We start from the raw sequence: 24,638 nt of genomic DNA, 5'->3' as shown, positions 1-24,638 counted from the left end.
TAAGACGGCATACGCCTTCGATTTTCAGTGCAATGCAGCAGGCTCGTTCCATCTCCTAGGCCCGAAGTTAAAAGTTAATGTTCGCCAACCCTACCAACATGTGCTTAAGAGCGGCTCCTCCTAGCCCTCTGTTTTGCCCATCGTTTCACCAACCTGGCACTGCATACCCTTGGACTTCCAGATATCTGCCGCTTGCCCAGCAAACCGGGCTAAGAGGGAGCCCTACGCAAAGCTCTGGATGCACCCAAGCTGTCAGAGTGTCCCGAGGGCAGAGCTGCTCATGGCCAGAGTCATGTTCTCACGCCAAGATCTTGTTTCAGACATTGCTAGTTCTTTTAACCGCTTGTCTGGGGAGGGGAGCGTACATTGGTCTGGTGCTGAAAAGGTATGTTTCAACATGCCTAGCAGCTTTCAGAAACCTACCATGGCTACAAGAACAATCCTCTTCCTGCTAAAACACACTCCCAGCTGCTACACTTCTCTAGACACACGTTCTCCACTGGGTCCGAGTGCAGAGAGCCCAGTCACAGGAATAACTACACCTGCCCCAACTCCCATTGAAGGGGTAACAGGCAGGTGGCCCTGGTCCATTTCCAATACATCAGACCTGGTGGTTGCAACGAGCACTTCGTTCCTATGCAGCTCTTGGGGTTTACCCCTCCGCTCCGAGCAAACTCCTCTCCTGTTAACAGAGGGCAGAGCATGCAGCTGTTTTGGTTCTGTGCCATATGAACAAATGAAGCTTATTTGGGGAGTACGGAATTTAGTACGGCAGGGTTACACGCGTGACTTTAAATCTCAAGGCAGAGAGGCTGGTAGCTTAGGTAAGTAACCCCACTGCACTATGAACACAAGAACTGAAGCCAGAATTTATCCTCCTCAGTTTGGAGAGTCAAATTCTAAAGGAAACTCATTGCACCAAACTCCCTGGTCAGCCTAAGAGAGAGCACAGCCTTAATCCGCCAGAGCCAGCTGCATCTGGCGTGGAGGATGGGGTACTCACCACTCAGGGAGCGGCTCGGGGAGGAGTGCTGGCTGTTTGAGGTGCTCACCGTGGGTCCCACGATCGCCGAGCTGAACTCCTTCTCCAGAGAGGAATCCCCACTACCTTCAGGAATAAGAAGCAGGGAACACAGATGAGATGTGGCTGCTCCTGCCAGCTTTAAGATCGGTTTCAGTCAGTGAAAACCTCTCCCTCGTTACCAAAGCAGCGAAGCCCTGGAAAGAGGCTCTGGCTCGACTGCAGACACCTCTAGATTGGGTGTCAGAAGACAAACATTACAGTATGCTGCTCACAGCAAGAAAAACCCTTCCTTACCACAGACTTAGGTCCCTTTTAGGTGCCATGCAAACTGGGTGCTACTTTGCAGTGAAGTGGTTAGTGGACAGACAAGCCCAGCACACTTGAAAGGATCCACACAGCTATGTGCCAGCAGGGCCGCCTTTAGGCCTATTCCACCAATTCCCCCGAATCGGGCCCTGCGCCTAAGAGGGCCCCGCGCCCAGTGAGAATCCTTTTCCTGGCTAGAGACACCTTTTTAATTTTTACTCACCTGGCGGCGCGCCGGATTTTCAGCGGCACTTTGGCGGCGGGTCCTTCAGTGCTGCCAAAGACCTGGAGCAAGTGAAGGACCCACCACCAAAGTGCCGCCAAAGACTCGGACCACCGCCCGGTGAGTACAAACCCCACGTGTTTTTTTACATGTGTTTTTTTTGTTTCAAGTCATTCCTACTGGGGCCCCGTCGAATCTCTTCGAATTGGGCCTCGCACTTCCTAAAGCCAGCCCTGCGTGCCAGGACGACTGCCGGGCCGCACTGGAAAGGTGGATCCCAGGTGTATTGGGCCCCTGGCTACGCAAGTGTTTGGGATGGCTCCCAAGGGAGCCCCTTTGCCAGAACAACATGGCAGCAGTCGGACGGGCTGAAGCTCTCCCAAGACGCAAGTCTGTTTTCTGTAGCCCGAGGGGGACCGTGAGCCAGCACGTGACGCACGCTGGTTTGCAATCACCATCTGGGGGTGGACATTTCCCACAAGATGGCTGTCAAAAAATATCAGCCCTGGGAGGCCAGGGGTTAATTCAATCCAGTGGGGCAGATTCAGCTCTTCACCTCCTGTGATTAATGATGTACTGCACAGCTTCTTGCTTGGACAAACTCTTACCAGCCAAGAGCCCCCCTGCTGCAGACAGACACGCAAGAACCTTTGGGGCAGCACGTGTGTGTGGGCGCACAAGTGAACATCGCCTCCCCACCGCTGTTGCGTGCTGGCTGCTGCCCTGCACCCCAGAAGTGGCTGCATCTCAGTGATGCGGCATGAACAGAGTTGGCGAGGAGCTTTGGGATGAAGAAGGCTGTAGCATTGTGTACTTTTAATGCAGATGGTAAAACTGTTTTCAGTAGCTGCATCTGGGTAAACCCGAGTCCTGACACACTCAGCGTCAAGCTCGCCCCGCTGTTTGCCGGCCAGAGGGAATGCTGCATCAGGAGGCCAAGCTGGCAATGTGAGTCATTTACCATAAACCCCCTGAAGTGATGTGGTGGGCTGCAAATCACCACTCGGCACGGAGCCACCACGCTGAGTTGGGACTCCTTAGGCAGCGTTCTCCCCCCTCCAGCCCACCCTGGAGCAATATTTTAAGAGAGAGTTTCTGTTCCCCTGGGCTGGAGTGGTTGAGATCCCCCGGATCCTCTCCCCTATGCTTTGACTGGCTCATTTAGACGTTGCCGGCAAGTTTGAGTTATGCTAAGCCAACATACATCGCCAATAGAAGCCACACACCCCGGATGGCGGATATTAGCTCTGAATTAGGAGAGGTGAACGAGACAATTTCAGACAACCAAACCCAACACTAAGAAAGCCAGTGATGCTGCAGGGGTCAGTCGGGGCGACTGAACATCCCCTAAGAGCTGGACCCAGCTTTGTCTCAGTCCTTGCCGGCAGGAGCTGGGCGTTACGGTTGGACTAGATGCATGGAGTGTATATTTGACAGCTGGAAAGCCTCTCCGAAAAGGCACTGGGGTGGGGAGAGGGCAGGGGCACCCTAATCTCTGTTAAAGGCATTTAGCACCTCTGATTATAAACCATGCTCTGTTCCCACATCCCTGCCAGCGTTTGCCTTTTTCTCATTCCTCCATGGTCAGAAGCCTGTGGTAGCATTTCAAATGGTCAAGTGTTTCCCTATCCGCGCCCCCCTGCCCACAATCGCTTAATCTCCATCTAAAGATATTTCTCCTGCACAGCATGTTAAAGAACTCGCACCCCCTTTTTTCTCCCCACCTCCGACGACACCAAACGCAAGGGGACACAGAAATGACATGGAGTTCTTCCCCCAGCCCTCCCATTTCACTTACATGATTCTACCTTGCTGAAGATACCCTGGAGTGTTCTCACAGCCAACTCCTTGGAAACAGCACTGAAATACAGGCTGTGTGTGCATGTCTGCATGGCAGTGGTAGGGTGAACTCAGCCACTCACCTTCCAGGAAGAACAGATTCCTGGAAGTGAGAGAAACGGCCGTCATTTTACAGGCAAGTGGCACAGTTAGCAGGAATTCAGAACTGCAGCATCCCCTTTTGCAGAGACGCACGCTCACTCCCCCGGCTGCTCGGCAGGTGGGCGCATGTGTCCGAAAATAGCACAGCCAGCGAGAGGGCAAGGCTGGGCCATCCCTTTAACAAGCCAGCTAGGTGCTAACCCCTGAGGCCTTTCTCCACGGGGAATGGCTGCAGGGCACCCAGAACACACACAGCATTGTCCAAACCCAGATAAGAGCGGGGAATACATCTCACACTGCAAAGCTACAGATCTGCCACAGACACGAGATGCTACTGAGCAAAGTACCATGAAATACAACGGTTGGGGGTGGGGGGGATGTTTTCCTACAGACACTTACACCAAACAAGCAGTAGCCACCCTCCCAGCATTCAGTTAATGACAGAACATTGGGGCAGCTCCTCCAGCTGTAGTAATGGGTTGGGGGAGGAGAGTGCCTTTAAATCTTAGTCATGGATTGAAGATGGGTGGGGAAATATTTAATGCAACCCAGACCCTGGCAAGCGACCTGTGTCCTGGGGACCTCCGAGACAGCCAAGTGCTCCGGACAGGGAGTTTGTGCGAACCGCTCTGGATAAGTCACCCACCCCTGTCAGAGAGGCCCAAGAACTCACAATGGAACTAGCAGGTTTCCTTTCAATACACACAAAGAGAAGAACTGCAGCTTTATCTCATTCCTTTGACCTACTTCTTAGAGGAACTAGTGTAGGGCTTCTGATCTTCTCTTCAGAGTTTTCGACTCTAATAACTCTTCCAGCTTTAAGACCTCAGGCAGCGTAAGGTAACACACTTCACTAACTAAATGTGGGCACAAGTCTTGCACACAACATAAAATAACAATGTGTTCATCTATAGCACCTGCTGTCCAAAGTAATTAAACCTCACTAAGCCTCTGTATGCTATTATCCCTGTTTCACAGATGGGGAAACTGAGGCAAAGAGAGACCAAAAGCAACTAGCTTCACCCAGACGAGTGATCTGACATACAAGTAAGCGGCAAATTTGGGAACAGAACCCAGGAGTCCTTGCTCCCATGGCCGCAGCCTCACACACACATTTCTCTGCTTCCAGCAATCACCTCAGGCAAAAGACGAGGCAAACGGATAGTGTTAGTAGGCAGCAAGGACCCCAGTCTCAGAGAGCACATGTATTTGATGGTAACAGAACAGTAAAGTTCTAATCACAGAGAATGGCTCTTACTTTCTTTTTAAAAACCATGGAGAGAGTGTTCTCTCTCCACAACCCAAGGACTTGCTGCCTCAGGGAACTGATATGCCATACGTGTTGTTTACTGCCCCTGTGACTGGTAGTAACTGAGTCATTACCAGAGCTGATCAAAAACTGTACTTTATTTTCCCAGAAAAAGTTCCCATTTTCTTAAAAACATTTTCAGGTTTTCAGTTTTCCAAGAAAAGCCTGAAAATCTGACAAAACTGGAAATTCCCTTTAATTACAGAGCCAGTTTTTGTGGAAGAGAGTTTTGATGCAAGTTTTGGTTCTGTATTTTTTTCTTTTTGAACCTACTCAAGACCCGAATCAAATGATTGGGTGGCTCCTGGTCTGGTTCCTAGCGGAGAGGTAACCGCTGAGAACGTCACCCGGATCCCCCTTGCAGACCATCTAACCTGTGAGGTCAAGGATCGAATGGGCCCTGCAAAGTGAATTCCCCCACACCCCAATGGGGGCTTTCAGGGTAGGGCTTGGTCTATGCTGTAGCTGAGCATGAGATACTCGTTCTGGGGTTCGAGGACTTTGGTCTCCAGCATGATCCATCAAGCACTTTTCATTGGCCCTAAATTCACTTTAAAAGACAGACTGAATATAAGGTTTGGGGTCTGACTTTGAGCAAGAGAAGCCAAGACACTTTCTGATGAAGCCACCGCTACATGCTCCACTCACCACGTCGTCGGCTTGCCCTCTGGGCCAAATTTAGATGTGGTGCAAGGAGGTACAACTCCACTGGCTTCCACTGGGCCTGACTTTTGCCCCCACCAACCTGGTATCAAAGCATCAGTAAGAATGGAAGGTGGAGCCTGATCCCCTGGCTATAGTTCATGTTTTCCCGGAGAAAGGTTTCCTGCTAGATATGCTGGTGTGTTTAGTGTCAGATCATCCTTGACCACATCCCTTTGCAGCCTGGGACGACAGGCCAGGATAAAGCAGCTTCTGAATTCCTTCTGGTCACATGTCCCTCTTGCACCAGGTACCTACAAGGTGAGTGCAGACAGCATCCTTGACAAAAAGCGAACACCGGCCTGGACAGCTTCGCCAGCCCACAGGGAAGAGGAAAATTTGATTGTGTGACTCCAACTCATCTTCCCTCCTTGATCAGTCCCTTTGCTACTTTATCCTTGACAAGCTGCCAGCAGCTGGTTGCAATTCGGAGTTCCCCTACCCTAAGCTCAAGCAGGATTCAAATTACTTCAAGGGAGCTGCTCTCTTTTCATTTCAAGCATTCTTACCGAACTCTCGCATCTCCATGGAGTTCAGGGGCAAACAGCAACCTGCTGCAAAGGCAGCGGGGAGGGGTGAGGCTCACCAGAAAATTCCCAAAGAAAAGGAAAGCAACAGCTTGCAAGACAATGCAACCCCCTAAGCAGAGTGCACCCAGGCATGGTCAAACTCAGCTGCTGAAAAGCAGGGAGATGCAGCTCTGCCGAGTGGGAAAATGAACTAACCAAGCAGAGCAGCCACTTCCACCAAGCGCCCACCCTCGCTTGCTCCATATGAGCCACTAGCCTCTCCTCATGGAAGCGTTTCATGACTTAACAAGGGGGCATCCCGGCGGCCAGAACCCAGGGCTTTATGACGACCCAGATCCCAAGCAGCAAAGTACTGACGGAAACCAACGATCCAGCCACCAGCACCCACCCTCCAGGGAGCAGAGGAAGCTTCTTTTCTTCAAAACAAAACAAAAAACCGAACAAATGACTCAGGCTCATTGGATTCGGTCAGTCAGAGTCTGATGCGAACAGACACTGTTCAAGTTTCCTTGCCCAGCTCCATCAGTGTACCCCAATGCTGGCTGGCAGCAGTACCCCCGTTTAACAGGCCTGGCTCTGCCCCAAAACTCTATTAATGCACTTCACTTCCCACCTTCACCCCTGGGAGTCCAAGTCTTTTGGTCACTGCCCATGAGCTCCATCCACCTATCACCTTAGCCTACCATCTGAATGCAGGGAAGCCCCTGCAAGAGGTCAGACAGCCGATCTCAGTGCTCCATTCTGGCTTTGTCTTTGATAAATCTACCCCAAACCTTATCCTAGCCCTAGGCTTTCCTTGAGCAGAGACTGGAGTTCAAACTGAAAGATGATATGGACACATATCCACTAGAGAACTGCAGGGCCCCGCCAAGCTAGCATGCACGTCTCACCTACAAAAACTAGGCAGCAGGTTTCCAGCAGCAGTCCTCTAGTCTCGGACACCCACTGGCACTCTTGAGCCCACGTCTGGAGATGTTCACAAGTCACTGAATGCCTGGCAGCATCATTCTGACCCACTCTCTCCACCCACACCCAGAAGGGTAGGGTGAATAGATGTTCCAATTTTATAGGCAGTCCCGATTTTTGGGTCTTTTTCTTATATAGGCTCCTATTACCCCTCACCCTCTGTCCCGATTTTTCACACTTGCTGACTGGCCGCCCTACGAATGGCCTTCATGTTACCAACAAATCGTAACAATCAAACAACAACAAAGAGGTGAACACATCCCCCACACACACACACACACCTCACCCTCTCCCCGCGCAACATTTCATGGCTCCAAATCCCGCCTGAGTTTCAGATTTAATCTTAATGCTCTGTAACGAACAATAGTGCAGTGTTTGGCAGGGCAGATATTTCAGAGCTGCCATGGGGGTCTTAAATGTCACATGTTTGCAAGTTTAGCATTGATTCATGTGCAGAAGTATGGAGAATAAAATATCCATCCTATAAACATAAGCAGGGTATCAAACTCCTTCGACTATCTAGCACTGCAGATCAAGCCAGATGTCACTGGAAAGATACTTTTCCTTCTGTTTGCAGCGAGGGGCAAGATCTGACTTGTGGTCTGGAGGACCCAAGGTACTAACAATGACCAAACCAAGGAGCACATTATGACATTCAGAACTGCCCATTGGCAGAGGGCAAGGAGCTTCCTGATATCTAGCAATGAGTGGTAGCTGGTCTGACCAGCCCAGCATCCCCCAACTCACTATTGTTACCTATATCTGAGGTGCCATGTAATGTCATTGGAAAGCTCATAACTTGCTGGTTATTAATATCAATGTGTCATGTAGGTGCAAGAAACTGGTGCAAAGTTATGGACCGAAACTGAAAGTATAGTTCTTAAAATATGTTTGCCAGTCAAACAGGAGTTACCCCACCCCACACAAAGGAATGCGGTTTCTCTACCGTGCAGTTACTTCCAAGGTACTTGGAAAGAAAATGAGAATGCATTTACAGACAAAGCTATCAAGCTAACACACGGGAGGGGATGGGGGGCCAGGAGAGACAGCATGGTTACACCCCAGCAGAGAAGAGAAATTTTATCTTGATGATGGAGAGTCTAAGCATCAAATCATATGCAACTGAATCAACTGACTGAATACAATATCAGGTCATTTATGAATGCCTGGAACACGCTGGAGATTAACATCCTTGGGAAATGTCTGTATTAACGCTCTAGAAGGAATCATGAAGACTCACTAATAGTATGTTTTAAAACGTGTGGCTGAAGAAGAGAAGGAACAGCTCCCTCCCAGACAAAGAGTTGGGGAGGAAGCTGTGTACCAGTCTCTAGGATCCTTCAACCCAAGGGCGCGGGGGTTGCAGTCTGTGCGAACTGGACTAGAGAGAAGGGGAAGGGGGCCCCTAAGATCTCTTTCACTGGGGGAGACAAGGGAAGCTAGCCTGTTGCTCTTCCGTGACGAGGTCCTGGCCTTGGTACGATCAGCCATTTTGAGTTATCTTGCTGGGAGCACGTGGTAAGGATTTTACCTTGATCCCAGACAGTAACTTGGTAAGTGAAGTCTTAGCCATTGGAAGCCTGTTTTGTTGTGTGTTACTTGGAATCCTTTCTACTTTTATTCCCTTGAACTCACTTCATTCATGCTCTTTTGTTAATAAAATGGTTTATTTTTACTACAGACTAAGCCAGTGCTGTGCTGAACTGGCGGTGAGTATTAACTCCAGTTAAAGTGATGAGCAGGTGGGATGGGACTCTTCATGGGAGCAAATCAACCTTATCATTTCCCTGAGCTGGCTGGGAGAGGGCTGGATATGTCAAGGCATACGGTTTTGGGGAAACTCAGGATGGGGGGTGCGTTGGGGTCATCTCACTGGTTGTAAGCCAGGCTGGTGGAAGCCAGAGTGGGGCTATATTCAGGCTGCTGAACCATGGCTGTCGAAGCAGACACACTCCGGATGCGATTTGCAGGCTTCTTGCTGACTGTGAGCGTCCCAGGCTGAGAACTACTGTATCAAGGCCTTGAGAGGCACTCAGGGTTGCACAGCACGTGGTGACACAACCCCTCACTGGCCTGGATTTGCACCCTGAACAGACTGGACCATCACACACACACGACTAACCAAGGGTATAAAATCTGGTACCATTAGGTCGATCTTGGCAAACTAAATCCTAACTCAATTTCTAAAACTATTCTTATTGACAGCGGATGTACCTGTTGCTGAGAAGGGGAACGCCAACAACATGTGTCAGTACTTTTCAGGTATCAGTATTAACAAGATAATCTGAAAACAATCCACATCACCACCAGAGAGTATGCGCCTTATGGGAGAGCCGTGGGGCAAAGCAACACGCCAGCATTAGACTCCCAGACAGCATCGGAAAACGGCCTTTGAAATACAGCTATCCAAAATATCGGACAACAGCAAAACAAGTGACATACCAGATATATAGGAGCGTCCATTGTAGTCTTCTATATCCATCTTTAAGGTACTTTGCTGAAAGAGAAAGCAGAGCTCTGTCAGCAAGTCTCTGGAAATGCAGGGCTGGAATCTCTTTCCAGACACAACCTCTTTAGTAGAAGGGCCCATCAACGTCTGACAGCGGATGAATTACCCAGCCCTGATTTATAAATGCCAGCTTGACACAGTGGAACAAGCTAAAACATTGATTTGATCCCCACTTTGCAACTTCATGTGTATTGCCCCCTAAAGAGCTACTTTCTAGGCACCGAGAAACAATCTTCTATTGGAAAGCAAAACCTGGTTTTAAGCTGTAGCTATTATACAGTGGTCAATGCAAGGCAGAGTTAGCAGTTTGCAGTACACAGCATCCAACTAACAAGCAATGATTCCCAATAAACAAAATGAATACAGTGTGTTTTCATCCGAGCCCCTATCTTCAGCCCTCCACCATCAGAGGTCTGCAGCAGTTACATGGGAGTCTGTTTGTCAAAGGACATTAGTTCTTAGAAGTCAGACTTGTAACACTGGAAGTGCTGTAAGATGGGGGGGAAAGCAGCTGTCAATTCTCCTGGAGCATCTGACAAGGCAGGACCTGATTCAAACTTCACTGGTCCAGAAGGACGAGCACCCACAGGCCGTTGCTAATTAATTTGAAACCTCAAGTGGTGAGGTATGATAGCAGTTGTACATATAATTCATTTAATCAACCAGACTCTTTGCTGCAATGCCCCATTTCAACAGGGGACTTCTCTACTGAAAACTGATGCTGGTATATATGGGGTGGCAGCAGGTACCTGAAGTCTGGAGTAGGAGAAGTGTTTAACTGAACCATTCAGCTTCATTTTATCAATGAAAAAGGATGCTTCTTTGGGCAATGAGATTGAAAACTCGCACCCCGTGTGCCGCTGAGCAGTCTGGCAACAACCATTCCAAAGATCACGCTAGAATAAAAGCAAATCTGCCTTCTATTTTGCTACTTGGTGCCCTGCAGAGATAATGAACTTTCTATATATCCAAATGGCTTTTTGTCAATTACATTTGCTGTTTAAAAAACAAAATGAGGACAGCCTCAAAAAGCACAAGTTTGGCTGTTTAGAATTCACGCTGTAATTGGCAGTTGGTAGGTTCAGAAACAAGGAGAATTTGCTGCAGAGAACAATTAAAAGTGATCCTTTGCCATGATGAATTGTCTCCTTGAGAAGGAAAATAAATGCCATTTGCAAAACATGAACACAAAGGCCAAAAAACCAACAGAATTAACTTTTTTCCTCCCTTTTTTTAATGATCAAATGTTACTTAAAGCCAGTGTAAACTGCCTTTTTTTTTTTTTAGAAAAAAAAAGGTCAGAGAAATAATCCGAGTTACCCCCTTCTGATAATTCCCATTTTAGAAAGGATTTTTTTTAAGCCAAAGGAACTCAAATAAATGGTGTTACTGTTACAATTTTATGAGCAAACTGGGGTCAGCGTAGAGGAGATCAGTACAGAGATGGATGGGGCAGCCAGGGAGACAGGATGGCTTAGTGACTTGAGCAATTGACTGGGACTGATGAAAGCTGGGGTTTAATCCCAGCTTCGCCCCGATCTCCTGGGGGACCTTAGCCAGGTCACTCTGTTTCTCATCTGCAAAGCAGGGACAAGGTTACCAACCTCCTTTGTAAAGCATGTTCAGATGCCTGGATGAAAAGTAGAACATATTTGTTTTGTTACTAATCCCTTTCTATTAACCGACCAGATCTAATTACTCATTTTTAAATAAATGAAGTTTAGGTCTTGCCAACCCCCACTGAGTTGAAAAGCATCCTTAAAAACAACTGGCTTTGACGACACGGAGCCTTTCGCTCCTGGGTCACCTTTTTACAGCCAGGCTAGGTCAGCAGTGGTGGTTTCCATCAGACAGCTATTTGTCAGCCTTTGTCCTGTTAGTTGGTGGGTCTCCGCTCAGTTTCCAGTAACACAAGTATCCCCATTACAAATACTAAAATGGGCTCTGCTGCTGGTAATTGCAGCAGAAACTGCCTCTCAGCCCTAAAGGTGGTATGGAATCTCCAGAACGAAGACAAACCTTGGGGGTGGGAGTGTGGGGAGTTTGAGAGGCTGCTTGCTCCTATTTCGTAGATAACAAGAGGACTCGATCCCGATGCATCACTAACATTTTCACAGTTAATCACGCTAAATAAACTGACCCCTCCACCCCCCTAAAAAGAGCAAAGAGAGAGTCTCCCTTTTTTTATTGTCCTCCCAGTTTGAAAACAACTAGAGCAAGGGCCTGTTGTCTATATCTGCTACTCAAAACGCTGGATTTGCTGGTGATTCAGTTCCAGTTCCAAGGGCTGAACTACACTGGAAACGCTTCCTACCCCCAGTGACAATTAACTTTACGAGATGAAAATGATTTAGGTTGAAATATATATTTCAAGGCCAGGTAACACGGTAACTGTGCCTCCTGCCATTTTATTTTTGTTGAATCCATAATTTTGCTGTTTAATGTTATGCACACACACTCGGGAATTTGCCTGGCTCCATATGAAGGGCACACGACATGCTAATAAAGTCATTTTTAGTTAGTTCACTCTTCCGCCCCTTTCCCTGGACTCTGCAGAAGCCATTGAAAACACTCAATTAAAAAAAGACCCACAAGAAAATGCAAAGGGATTATCCTAAAATCTTTGGAAAGACGAGTGTTTATTGATGTTTAAAAGTGGATTATTTGTCAGAAGTGGGTCCATTTCTCAGGTTTCCCCAATTTATTTTATTGTTTAATAAAGCAGGTGTCCCTTTCAAATCACGTTCTCTCGACACCAACTTGAACTAACACTGCCCCATCTATCGCCATAAGACCCTTGTTAATTACAAAGCAGAGTTTGCTTTGGCTCTGTAACGCCAGACTCAGGACAAGCCGAACCAGACTCACTCTTGCAGCCAGCATGTTCGCTGCTTTTCCACCAACTTGGTGCTCATCAGATCATCACCAGCTGAACACACAAGAAGTGCAGGCTTCCCTGTACGCCCCCAATATGCCTCAGCCCCACCCTAGAGGGAGCTCCGGGCCCCATTCAATCCTTGGCCTCTTGGCCACGGTGAAGAACAATTTCAATTTTTATTTTCAACTGTGCGCAGGGACTGGCAAGGAACAGGGCTGAGATCGAGTAATTTCACACAAGCTAAGTAATCGGCTAGTAATGCCAAGAGTGTCGCCAAGACAGAGGCTCAGTTCCGCAGCTATTACTCCTTATTCACACCAGCAGCCCCATTCGAGTCAAGAAGTCTGTGCCCAACATCCAGGAAGCGAGGCTCAGATGCCAGCTCTGTACTTTAAACGGGGAGAAGACAGCAGTTGGCCAAGCCAGGTGCCGGCCAGCAGGAATTCTTACTTTGGAAGACTGGCTACATCTGGTGAATAAGGCACTACTCATCTAATCCCACTAGCAATGACAGGCCTTAAGGACCCTCAGCTGAACAAACAGTTTTGTTGGTATTTTTTTCTGAGACATTTTTACATACACACACACTCAACATCTGCACTGATCAGACCCTAGACCTCAAAGTCAGCAATGCCAGGTGACTGAAAACAATCTCTGGTTTAAAGAAACGGATTGCTTCAAAGCATAAATTTTACATTTTGGTGACATGTGCTGGGTCTGGAAGGAATTTGATTATAAAGGAAGATCTTAAGAAAAGTGTCCCATGGGATCTTTGGTGCCCACACAGAAGAGACGTGACTCTCCTTGGTTTATAAGGTCTTGTGTGAAAGATCCAGAGCAAAATGCACAAAATAGTAAGTTAATATCCTTGGAGAGGGTAGAGTCCATGCTCCTGGAGATTTGACCCTGCAGCTACAGGGACATGAAACATGTCAAACTTCACACTTTGCCTGTTGAGCCATCTCATCTCACACTGCTACTGTGGCAGAGAGCAGGTCAATACCTACCCTCTCCTCCTAGCTTTCAGACATGATCGTGTTAGAGCATCAGGAATTTAAATGCACTAAAATTAGAGCAGAGTGGCTTTAGAACTGCTTGAAGTTCTCATCTTCTCTGAAATAAGGACTTTTCCCCTAGTGACAAGACTCAGGGGGAAAAAACCTCAGAAATAGCCCAATTAAAAGCAACATCTACAAACAGCATCATAGTGAGATTGGAAATGTCCTTTGCACTGAGAGAGGCTTTTGAGAAAAGCTAGGACTGGACTGCCTTATGGAGGGGGGAAAAGGGCTGCATCACTGTGCATTTAGTCATTTGGATTATGAAAGAATTCTAGAGACAGAAAAGTCATTAGGTCACACCTCGTCCATCCGTCCCCAGACTCCCGTCTAATTCCAAGCAATCTCAAACCATGAGGATTCCATCAGTCCCTTGGGACGCAATTCTGCAGTCCTATCGTTCTCACTGGAAGACAGCCTAAATTTTTCTTCTCTTAATTTCATCCTATTACTCTGTTTATACCCTAAGTACTGTGAAATAATGCTCTGCATTTTAAACATCCCAACGTCAGCCGTGGAACACTTTTCAGTTTCCTGATGTCATAATTGCAAGAGCGAGAACACTAAATTCCAACCAAATTATACTGAGGCATCTGCATTATTACGAGTAGGATCACAATGAACATTAACCCCTAACGAGAAGAAGCCTGCCTTCTGCAGAAAGCTCCAGATCCTACAACAGGTTTATGGAAAGTGTGGCCACAATGATTAAAACTCTTCAGGTCCTCACGAGAGCCCAACACTCCAAGATGATCTGCATGTGTATCGTCTCCCTGGAGAGAACGTACATTTATTTTTGTGCTCGCCATGATTCACTGTTTAAGATGCACAAATTGGACTCTTCGTGCCATTCAAGCTGCGAGCTGGGATAAACAGGAGCCTCCCTAGGGAACGGTTGAAATGAACACCCTCACATTTTAATGGCATGAAAACAATTAACCGACAAAAGCAACGCAACAGATCGCAAGGAGCGATGAAAACGTCCAGCTTCAGTGAATCCACTAATCAAGGCAAAAGCAACAGCTTGTGCTTTTCATCTCAGAAGCAAACTTGCCACAGCCAGCTTCAGAGCGCTGTACATTTATTTTTCCCTCCACTCAGGGTGCAAAGAAAACAAGATACTCACAGGGTCGATGGTGCTAAAACGTACTCGCTTCATCCTCTCCTTCAAGGAGATGGACCTTGTCTAGATTGAGACTCTTTCAGTGACCTTTAGGGTAAGCATGCCTCCACTTATTATGCTGAAAGAGCTGGGGAAATACATGATAAGTGAGTGAGTTCAGGGCCCCCATTCTGTACAGGGGGTGGAGGGCTAAGATGATGCGTCAAGATGCATACTTAGCTTCCAATCATTTACAGAGTGGGACGTGACCTTAAAATGGCCCTATTAATACTGAAAGATCCCAAATTAAAAAGGTGGCATCAAAACAATAATTGCTGTAGAACTGACTTCATCTTACCGCAAATTGCAGCTACAATCCATCTTTTCTCTCCTGCCTAGAATCTCTGAATTTCTCTGCCCCCTCTTCAGCTGTTACTGAACTTTGTTCAGGGATAGAGCTGGGATAAGAAATACAATATCAAATACAGCTGTAATGCAAAAAGAGCCAGGAGAGCCATGCTTTAAAAAAAGCAAGAGAATAAATTTTCAACCAATAGTCTGTAACATACACTGGATAAAATATTCTGCTTTTTCGTCAAACCCACGGAGGCTCTGCACCTGAAGGAACATGTCTGAGAACTTACATACTTTCCTTCACAGACAAGAGGGAAGACACTAACACTGAACACTTTTTGTTCGTGAAAAAGGAAACATACAAATCAAAACATCTTCAAGCCAAACTACATCAATCAAATAGAGAGCTGCATTTCTCCTCTCCTTTTACAAACAGTCCCTAGACAAAGCCCCGTTCAAATACGGACATTTTAAATTTAATTTTTATTTTACCATTAATCCAAACTGCATGGCAGTAGTGAGGTTTCAAGCTGCTTTTAAATCTGTCTGGCTAATAACTGTCCAATAGGTTTTCTGAATTAAGAACATAAAAAGGGCCATACTGGGTCAGACCAATGGTCCATCTAGCCCAGCATCCTGTCTTCTGGCAGTGGCCGCTGCCAGATGTGTTAGAGGGAATTAACAGAACAGGGTAATTTATTGAGTGATTCATCATCCCCTGTTGTTCAGTCCCAGCTTCTGGCAGTCAGAGGTATAGTGACACCCAGAACATGGGGTTGCGTCACCAACTATCTTGGGAAATAGCCATTGATGGACCTCTCCTCCATGAACGTAATTCTTTTTTGAACCCAGTCACACTTCTGGCCTTCACAACATCCCCTGGCAAGGACTTCCACAGGTTGACTGTGCATTCTGTGACATAGTACTTCCTTATATTTGTTTTAAACTTGCTGCCTATTCATTTCAGCAGGTGACCCCTGGTTTTTCTGTTAGGTGTAGGAGGTAACTAACACTTCCTTACCCACTTTTACCACACCATGCTATTACAGCCCTCGATCATATTCCTCCACAGTCATCTCTTTTCCAAGATGAACAGTCCCAGTCTTTTTAGTATCTCCTCTGATAGAGGCTGTTCCATACCCTTTATCACTTTTGTTTTCTTCTCTGTACTTTTTCCAATTGTACCAAGCCTTTTCTGAGATGGAATGGCCAGCACTGCAGGCAGTGTTCAAGGGGTGGGCGTACCATGGGTTTACATAGCGGCACTATGATCTTTTCTGTCTTATTATCTATCCTGTTCCTCACATTGTTCGCCTTTTGAACTGCCACTGCACACTGAGCAGATGTTTTCAGAGCACTATCCATGACTCCAACCTCTTTTTCGTGAGTGGAAACAGCTAATTAAGACTCCATTATCTTGTATGTATACTTGGGATTACGTTTTCCAATGTGCGTTATTTTCCATTTATCAACGTTGAATTTCCTAGTCACCCAGTTTTGGGAGATCCCTTTGTAGCCAGCTTTAGACTTACCTATCTTGAGTAATTTTATACCGTCTGCAAACTTTGCCACCTCACAGTTCACCCCCTTTTCCAAATCATTTATGAATATGTTGACCAGCACTGGTTCTAGTACAGATCTTTGGGGAACCCCACTATTTACCTCTCTCCAATGTGAAAACTGATCATTTATTCCTATCCTTTGTTTTCTATCTTTTAACCAGTTATTGATCCATGAGAGGACCTTCCCTCTTATCCCACAACTGATCACTTTGTTTAGGAGCCTTTAGCGAGGGACCTTGGCAACGAACGGCTTTCTGAAAGACCAAGTACACTATACCCACTCATTCAACATGTTTGTTGACCCCCTACAAGAATTCTAATAGATTGGTGAGGCATGATTTCCCTTCACAAAAGCCATGCTGACTCTTCCTCAACAAATCGGCTTACTGGTATATAATTGTCAGGATTGCCTCTGGAGCCTTTTTTAAATATTGGTGTTATATTAGCTGTCTTCCAGTCCTCTGGTACAGAGGCCAATTTAAGCTATAGGTTACATACCACAGTTAGCAGTTCTGTACTTTCATATCTGAGTTCCTTCAGAACTCTTGGGTGAATTCCGTTTGGTCCTGGTGACCTATTACTGTTTATCAGTTTGTTCCAAAACCTCCTCTACTGACACCTCAATCTGGGACAGGTCCTCAGATCCATCATTCTAAAAATGACGACTCGGGTCTGAGGATCTCCCTCACATCCTCTGCAGTGAAGACAGATGCAAAGAATTAATTTAGTTTCTCCACAATGGCCTTGTCTTCCTTGAATGCTCCTTTAGCAACTCAATCGTCCAGTGACCCCACTGACTGGTTGGCAGGCTTCCTGCTTCTGACGTACTTAAAAAAAAATCGCCGTTAGTTTTTGTGTTTTTTGCCAACTGCTCTTCAGATTCCTTTTTGGTCTCCCTAATTATACTTTTACACTTGATTTGCCAGAGTTTATGCTCTTGTTCTAATTTTACTTTCTTTTTGCAATAGGAATTTGGTTTATTTTCTCCATAACCAATAAATGTTTTATATTAAGAATCAGCCATAAAAACTGAAGCTAAGCAATTAAGAAGAGGAAGATTTGTTGAGGTTTATTTTTCAGCTAGACTTATTCCAAACATTGTTTTTCTAAGTTTCTATTTAACTCCAACATCTGATGCACTCTTGGGAGAAGAGCTGTGTGTGAAAGATTCCAACTGGTACTTCAACTGAGTGCTGAGAAAGTTCCCACAACAATTTTCTAGTCCTCCAGGAAACTTCCATCAAAAACAAGACAGACAAGACTTGATATTGCCCATGGTTAAAAACCAAGCAAAACGTTTAAATTTTATCATCACAAGGAAGCAATAAGTAAATCAAATACAATAAAAAATGACACACTTTTATTCCTTTGTGGGTCAGCTTTATATTACTAAACTTTCTTCAGGAACTTGGTTTCATAAGGAAGCAATGTCAGAACTTTGAAATACATCCTTGCTGCCTTCCTACAACACAAGACACCAGAGAGATGGCATAGTCTACCAGTCCGAGCATCAGGTTTGGCAATCAAGAACTTCAGAGTTCCAAGCCCAACCACCACTGATACAGGCAAGTAAATTTCATCTCCTGTGTTTCAGTTTCCCCATCTGTAAAATACAGGTGAAGATACTCATCTCACAACTGATGTTATTAGGATTAGCTAATGTCTGTATAGCACTTTGAGATATAAAGCCAAATGCCAGGAATTGAGATAACAATGATCAGTAGACAAGCGAGTGCTTAATAAGCAGCATCACTTTAAAGATTTGCAGACCCTCTCTCTGCTTGGACTTTTCTATGGTAGTTTTACCAAGTAGAAGAATGCTTTGAAAATTGAAGACAATTTATTTCACTAGGGTGACGGGATATAATTGAAATATTTTCAGTCCAGATATGAAGCTAATCAGGAACAGCCAGAGACATTCCCAATCCTGAAAACAAGCCCATGGAAATAAATACCACTGCAACATAGGCTACACCTTTCTCCTTCCAGCCCAGGGTCGTCCAGGAAGACTACAGGGAGGTCTCAAAAGCCGACTGCGGTGTCAGTTCAACAAGTGGATCATTCAAACAAGTGAAAGCAAACGTCGAAAAGCAAACTCTTCAAAACATCTTCATTCATCTAATGACTTGGTCAGCCATGGAGTCATCGACAGAGGATAAACTTACCCAAGAGGTCTGCGCACCTTTGCAGCTCCAACCAAAGTACTAACGGTGGGAGTGCTAACGCATACAGAGTCCGGAAGAGGACTATGGTCTGAGGCAGCATGGCCTAGGAGGACAGAGCACTGGACTGGTACCCAGGAGAGCTGAGTTCTATTCCCAGCTCCACCACTGGGCAAGTCAACCTAACTCTGTGCCTCAGTTTCCCCATCCTACAGATAATGATACTGACCTCCTTGGTAAAGCACTTTGAAACTTATGGATGAGAAGCCCCTACATAAGTTCTGGGTATTATTATTTATACAAGCAACACACCACCAGTTGAACTCCAACTGCGGGACGTGTGAAGAAATAGATCTAGGGCAGACGCGGCCATAATTAGCATCTCTGCTAGGGTAAGAAGTAATAAGAGCCATAAACGCCCCTGTATTTTCTTTTTCTAACCCATTGTTTCCATCACCAGCAGTTTATTTTCCAGCATGAGGACTTTTTTCCACCTTTGCTACAGACAGACGTTCATCGGATGAACCAGCTTTTTTTGACGTTTGGGTCATTGGAAGCATTTCAAAAATAAGCTCAGCGCAAAGAATTAAAAAAAAACACAAAAAGGTTGTTTTTAATCAAACTGCCAATGCTTTAAATGCCAAGGAAGCTGCTTTCAGAGCTCCGAGTGGCGTACTCATGCCCTGCTGCGGCGAGCTGCAGTTATCTGGCAGAGCAGAACTGGAGAACATCCTTTGCAGCTGAGCTATTGTGACAAATTAGCAAGTAAATAGACAAAATCAAAATAAAGAGCTAGCGCATCACGATGTTGTCGCTGTCCGTTAATATTACCCATTGCAGTTGAGTTTACTGATCCATTACAAAGCATTAAAGAATTAAAACAACCTGAAGTGTAACTGGAAAAATAAATTCAGTGTAATACTAGACCGAAAGGCAGTGTCTACCGGGGCATCGTTTCTGAGGGAAAGGACCACCAATTTTCTTGGGCACTTATTCTGAAGCGTGCATCTAATGAGGTGTTACTGGGCAAATTTAATGTAATATTAAAGTGTTAAGTTGCACCTGTTCAAGTTTCTGCTTTAGGAATGAGAGAAAAACGTGATATAGAAATAAATCTAACTCACCCACTCGAGAGAAGATGACTACATAAGAATGGCTGTTCTGGGTCAGATGTAGCCAAGTCTCTCATCTTCCAAAAGTGGCCACTGCCAGAAGTTTGAGGGAATGAACAGAGCAATTTCAAGTGATCCACTCCCTCATCGAGTCCTAGCTTCTAGCGGTCAGTGGTTTAAGGATATCTGGAGCATGGGGATGTGTTCCTGGCTCTCTTGGCTAATAGCCATTGATGGACCTGTCCTCCAGGGACTTATCTAATTTTTTTTTTTAACCCACTTACACTTTTGGCCCTCACAGCACCCTATGGCAATGAGTTCCACACTTTGGTTGTGCGTGTGTGAAGCAGAACTTCCTTTTGTTTGTTTTAAACCTGCTGTCTATTCATTTCATCAGGTGACCCCTCATCCTTGTGTGATGTGAAGGGGTAAATAACACTTCCTTATTCACTTTTTCTATGCCATCTGTGATTTTATAGACCTTGGTCATACCCCCCTTTAGCCATCTCTTTTCTAAGAGAAACTGCCCAGCCTTTTTCATCCTTCCTCAGATGGAATCTGTCCTATACCCTTAATCATAGTCAATGCCCTTCTCTGCCCCTTTTCCAATTCTAATGTATCTTTTTGAGATGAAGCGACCAGAACTGCACACAGTATTCCAGGTGTGGCCATACCATGGATTTATAATAGTGACATTATGATATTTTCTGTCTTATTATCTATCCCGTTCCTAGTGGTTCCTAACATTGGAAGCTCTTTGCTCAATGTGCAGCCACAGTCCAGATGTTTTCAGGGAACTACCAATGATGACTCGAAGATCTCTTTTGTGAGCATAATCAGATGCGGCTCTAGGCATTTTGCGGCCCCAAGCACAGCAGGCAGGCTGCCTTCGGCAGCCGCTGGTCCAGTGGCTTTGGAGGACCTCCCACAGGTACGCCTGCGGGAGGTCCACTGAAGCCGTGGGACCAGCGGACCCTCCGCAGGCAAGCTGCCGAAGACAGCCTACCTGCCGCCCTCGCGGCGCCGGCAGAGCGCCCCCCGCAGCTTGCTGCCCCAAGCATGCGCTCGGCGCACTGGGGCCTGGAGCCATCCCTGAGCGTAACAGCTAGTTGAGATTCCATTATTTTGTAAGAATAGTTGGAATTACACACACACAAACCCCCCGGTGCATTACTTTGCACTTAGCACTGAATTTCATCGACCAGTCACCCAGATTAGTGAGATCCTTTTGTAACAGGGACTTATCCTAATAAACAGGTCCCCTTTACTGCTCTGGTCAACTCATCATCACCACCATTTTATCATACTTAGCAGCATCCTAAGCTATAAGGGTAAGTTGGATATTTTTCCCTCTAAGAACTTCAGTGGACAAGCACACTTAACACCAAGCTGCTCTTAAATAACTTCCATGCCAGGGTCCCCTATTCTAAAGGCTGCCTAAATATGAGTAAAAATTCTGTCCTTTCTAAAAAGATAATGCTTGAAAATCAGGGTGTGAGGTGGTACGATAAGCCACTTTGAGATCTAAAACCATTTCCTCCAGGCAACACCCAAAATTAGGTCCAACCGAATGACTTTATGTAAAATACGAACTGTTATAAGAACTATACTTGACTGAAGCAAAGGTGCTTTTTTTTTTTTTTTTTTTAGGATTATATCATTGGAAAGAGTCTCCCAGAGATGCAACTTTCTAATAATGCTAATAGGAGGCCTGTGTGTAAACTTCCCATGCAGCAATCTACTTTTTATTTAAAGGCCATTGATGGAAGCGTAATAAAACAGTAAGTTCAACTACTGCTCTTAACCACTAAGATTAAAAAAACTTTTAAAACAAAGTTTGAACTGAAAGCATAAAAAGAAGGACCATCTCTTACCGTGTTTTTGTACAGCATCTGGATCCTTTCTGAGTTCTCTGGGCACTACCACAATTTGAATAAATAATAACCATAATCATGGGCTGCTATGCTGAAAACTACAAGAGGTAGCATGAAATGCAAGAAGCTTCTTTTCTTTCTAAGGGAATGAAGGAAAACCCGACCTCCTCAGCATTTGCCTAGACGGATTCACAGACAAATGGAAAGTCAGTCCCACTCCCACCCACCACCCTCGAGTGACAGCGACCTTTACAAATCAAGGCGTACTGCACTTTTGAACACCAATATTTTGAGATCCAACATGAGGCAGTATAGAAACACAATGTACTTGACTAACATTAACTGTACCAATACCAGACGCACACAAGCTTTCAGCTGAACTGATCCACTGCAAACAGAAGAAATAATCCTCACGCGCTCTCCCCACCCCCATTAGCATTTTCTACTTCTTCCTCCTTTGGTGACCTCAGATAACCCCATCTCCATCTCACAGGATGGGAGACCAGAACCTAATATCTGCGATCCTGTAAGTCCATTACCAGCGTACAAGCTGCTGCTGTATAAACTGACCAAAGGAATTAAAGCTTTTGGGGAATCAAGTTAACTGCTAGGTCAAACTGCCTCCCACTTTAAACAGTGATACTTTCACTAGGTCTCCCAGCTCAGCCTTTACAAGCTGAGGGGCATGACTAACTCATTATCCCGTCTGCGCTGGGTCTCTCGCTACATGCGCAAGACAAGTTTTAAATGAGGACAAAACTTACCCTGCTCCTCCTGATACCTCTGCAGCCTTGGTCAACAACTCAGCAATGACCGTGCCCTGGTCTTCACAACGCAAAAAGGAGAGTGATCGTACCATGCGCTAGCTCACATGAGGTGAAATCCCAGGGAAGTTCCAAGCATGTACCTCAACCTGCTAACACACATGAAAACTACATACTGCCTTGTCATTAGGCCTTGAACATGTGGTAAGAACACACCTGGATTGCTAGTCTGAACACACCCCAAAGCTTTGTCTAGATAATATTGTCTTTGGCTCTTCTGTATGCCAAACTTACTGTTTCAGGGGAGCAGCCTCAGTGCATGAGGAATGGACTGCTTCCTGCACTAACACAGCACCGCTTATCTGAGGGCCTGGAGACACTTTACAAATATTATGATTAAAGCATTACATTTTCTTAACCTTCCTCAAGGTTTTACCCCAAACTTACTAATAGGGACACTGAGGCACAGGGACATTATATGACTTGCCAAAGGGCACACACAGAGTCAGTGGCAGGGCTAGGAACATAGCATGGGACTCCTGCCCTGTGCTTTGGTCACAAGACCATCCCTCCCTCGGGGGGAGGCAGCTGAACCAAAGACAAGAAATATTATTTCTTCTAGTGTGCAGGTCCCAGAACAGGCCACTTCTGAGCCTGGTAAGCTCACTCGAGAGTTCAGATTCAGCATCAGGAGCCACAGAACCAGACAGAGGAGTCCATAGCCGAGGCAGCTATGCTTATCCTCAAGCTGCCAACAACAGCTTGTGGTTCAAGAACATCTCGCCGCAAGGCTTCTGCTGCTGAGAGTCTTCATGCGCCTAACCCTTGCCACGCTAGGAAATTTGGATCCTTCTTCCTTAAGTCTCCACGGCCCCTATCTATGCTGAGGTACTGCATGTGGATAGAAAAGAATTAATCCAGCCCTCCTCTGCAATTGCTGGAGAACCTAAGCCTAACCTCTGTGGAACTGCACATGGACAACCAGGGCTGATGAGGGGCAACTGTACTGCGGCCCTGAGCTCAGGGTCGCCCCCCAAAAAATCTGTCACCGCCGCATAAATAAAGTGAAATGAGAGTGGGTGGGGCCCTAGTGAACATGTTATACCAAGCCCCCAAATTTCTCAACGGTGCCTGTGGACAATGCATTGTCCCAGTGAGGAATGCTTTTGTGAAAGGTTTTTGTGTGCTGTAGTGAGGCAACACTCCTCATGTGAGAAGAAAGATCCAAGCAAAATCTAAACTAACTCGGTTTCAGTTATGAGGCGAACAACTTACATCAGTGGTCGGGTACCATCCAGCAGATGGCACTCTGCACAATACATCCTCCTCCTCCTGCGGTACCAAACATCAGGTGATAAAGAAGGATGGTCCACTGGCTAGATCTGTACAGCGCCAAGCACAACGGAGCCTGGTCCATGACTAGGACTCCTACGCACTATGGTAATACAAATAAAATAATCACAGGTGCGAGCCTGGGACATGGGTGTTCAATTCCCTGCTCCACGACTGACTTCTCGAATGACCTTGCTCAAGTCACTTAGCCTCTTGTGGCTCTGCTACCCGTCTGTAAAATGAGGATAGCAACACTTCCCCCCTTCAAAGGGGTCTGACGCAGATAAATACATTCAAGATTATGAGTAAATCTTCCAAATACCCCAACAAATGGAACTGTTAGTGCAGAGATAAAGCTGAGCAAGGAAATCATCTAAGCCAGACACCAACCTGACAATTTCACGCTTCTCAGATGAAAAGTGCTAAGTATTATCCAACAGCAGCCTTAACCTTAACTCCGCCACCATGTGCATGTGCACCATCACACCAGCTGTAATACAACCTGCACACGGCTGCATCTGCCGGGCTAGGGAAAGGCAACCAAAAAGAAATTCCTCCAAGAATGTAAGATGATCACACAAAAGTCAACCTACAAGACACTGGACTGAAGCAGAGAAGCAAAGCAATTTTATGGAAATCCAACAAGATTCATTGTCCCTGAAGGACTAGAAATAAGAAACTTTAGTTGTATTTCTAAAAATGTGAAACCCTTCACTCTTCCCACACCCCCACAGGGTGCCTGGTACCACCAAGTGCCAACGAAACAGTCTGGTTAAGTTTATGTTTTCTTACAGAGGAATACCATGACAAACTACAGCACCATTTGAGAGCTAGGAGCGGCCAAGGTAAAGGGAGAAGGGTAACGGGCTGGAAGAGGTGGTGCTGGGGGGGTGTCAGCGAGTGTTTCTTTTCTCTTTTCCAAAAGTAACT

General features: G+C 46.0%; 1 protein-coding gene and 1 long non-coding RNA gene across 7 annotated transcripts in view; both read right to left on the bottom strand.

Moving 5' to 3' along the window:
• The window catches only part of IKZF4 (IKAROS family zinc finger 4), a 50,410-nt gene that overhangs the window by 24,653 nt on the left and 1,119 nt on the right, over positions 1-24,638 (bottom strand). The window contains exons 2-4 of one of the 5 annotated variants that reach the window (XM_075061098.1): positions 9,444-9,498; positions 3,352-3,495; positions 1,004-1,104 (exon numbers count right to left, since the gene is read on the bottom strand). In XM_075061098.1, the coding sequence (XP_074917199.1) occupies positions 1,004-1,104; positions 3,352-3,495; positions 9,444-9,498 (300 nt within the window). Of the gene's footprint in view, positions 1-1,003; positions 1,109-3,351; positions 3,496-9,443; positions 9,499-24,638 lie in introns of those variants that run through there. The other 4 variants (XM_075061099.1, XM_075061101.1, XM_075061100.1 and 1 more) reach the window with 4 other exon arrangements.
• LOC142045974 (uncharacterized) lies at positions 14,606-23,384 on the bottom strand. Of its 2 annotated transcripts, none has more exons than XR_012654899.1 (3): positions 22,377-23,384; positions 21,613-21,657; positions 14,606-14,696 (listed from the first exon to the last, which is right to left on the bottom strand). It is a non-coding gene; the product is annotated as an uncharacterized LOC142045974 (long non-coding RNA). The 2 variants fall into 2 exon arrangements; XR_012654900.1 differs by lacking the exon at positions 14,606-14,696 and adding an exon at positions 19,810-19,831.

This window comes from Chelonoidis abingdonii, chromosome 26 (genome assembly GCF_003597395.2).
Source record: "Chelonoidis abingdonii isolate Lonesome George chromosome 26, CheloAbing_2.0, whole genome shotgun sequence".
Classification (NCBI taxonomy): Eukaryota; Metazoa; Chordata; order Testudines; family Testudinidae; genus Chelonoidis; species Chelonoidis abingdonii.
This window is presented reverse-complemented; position numbering and strand designations above follow the sequence as displayed.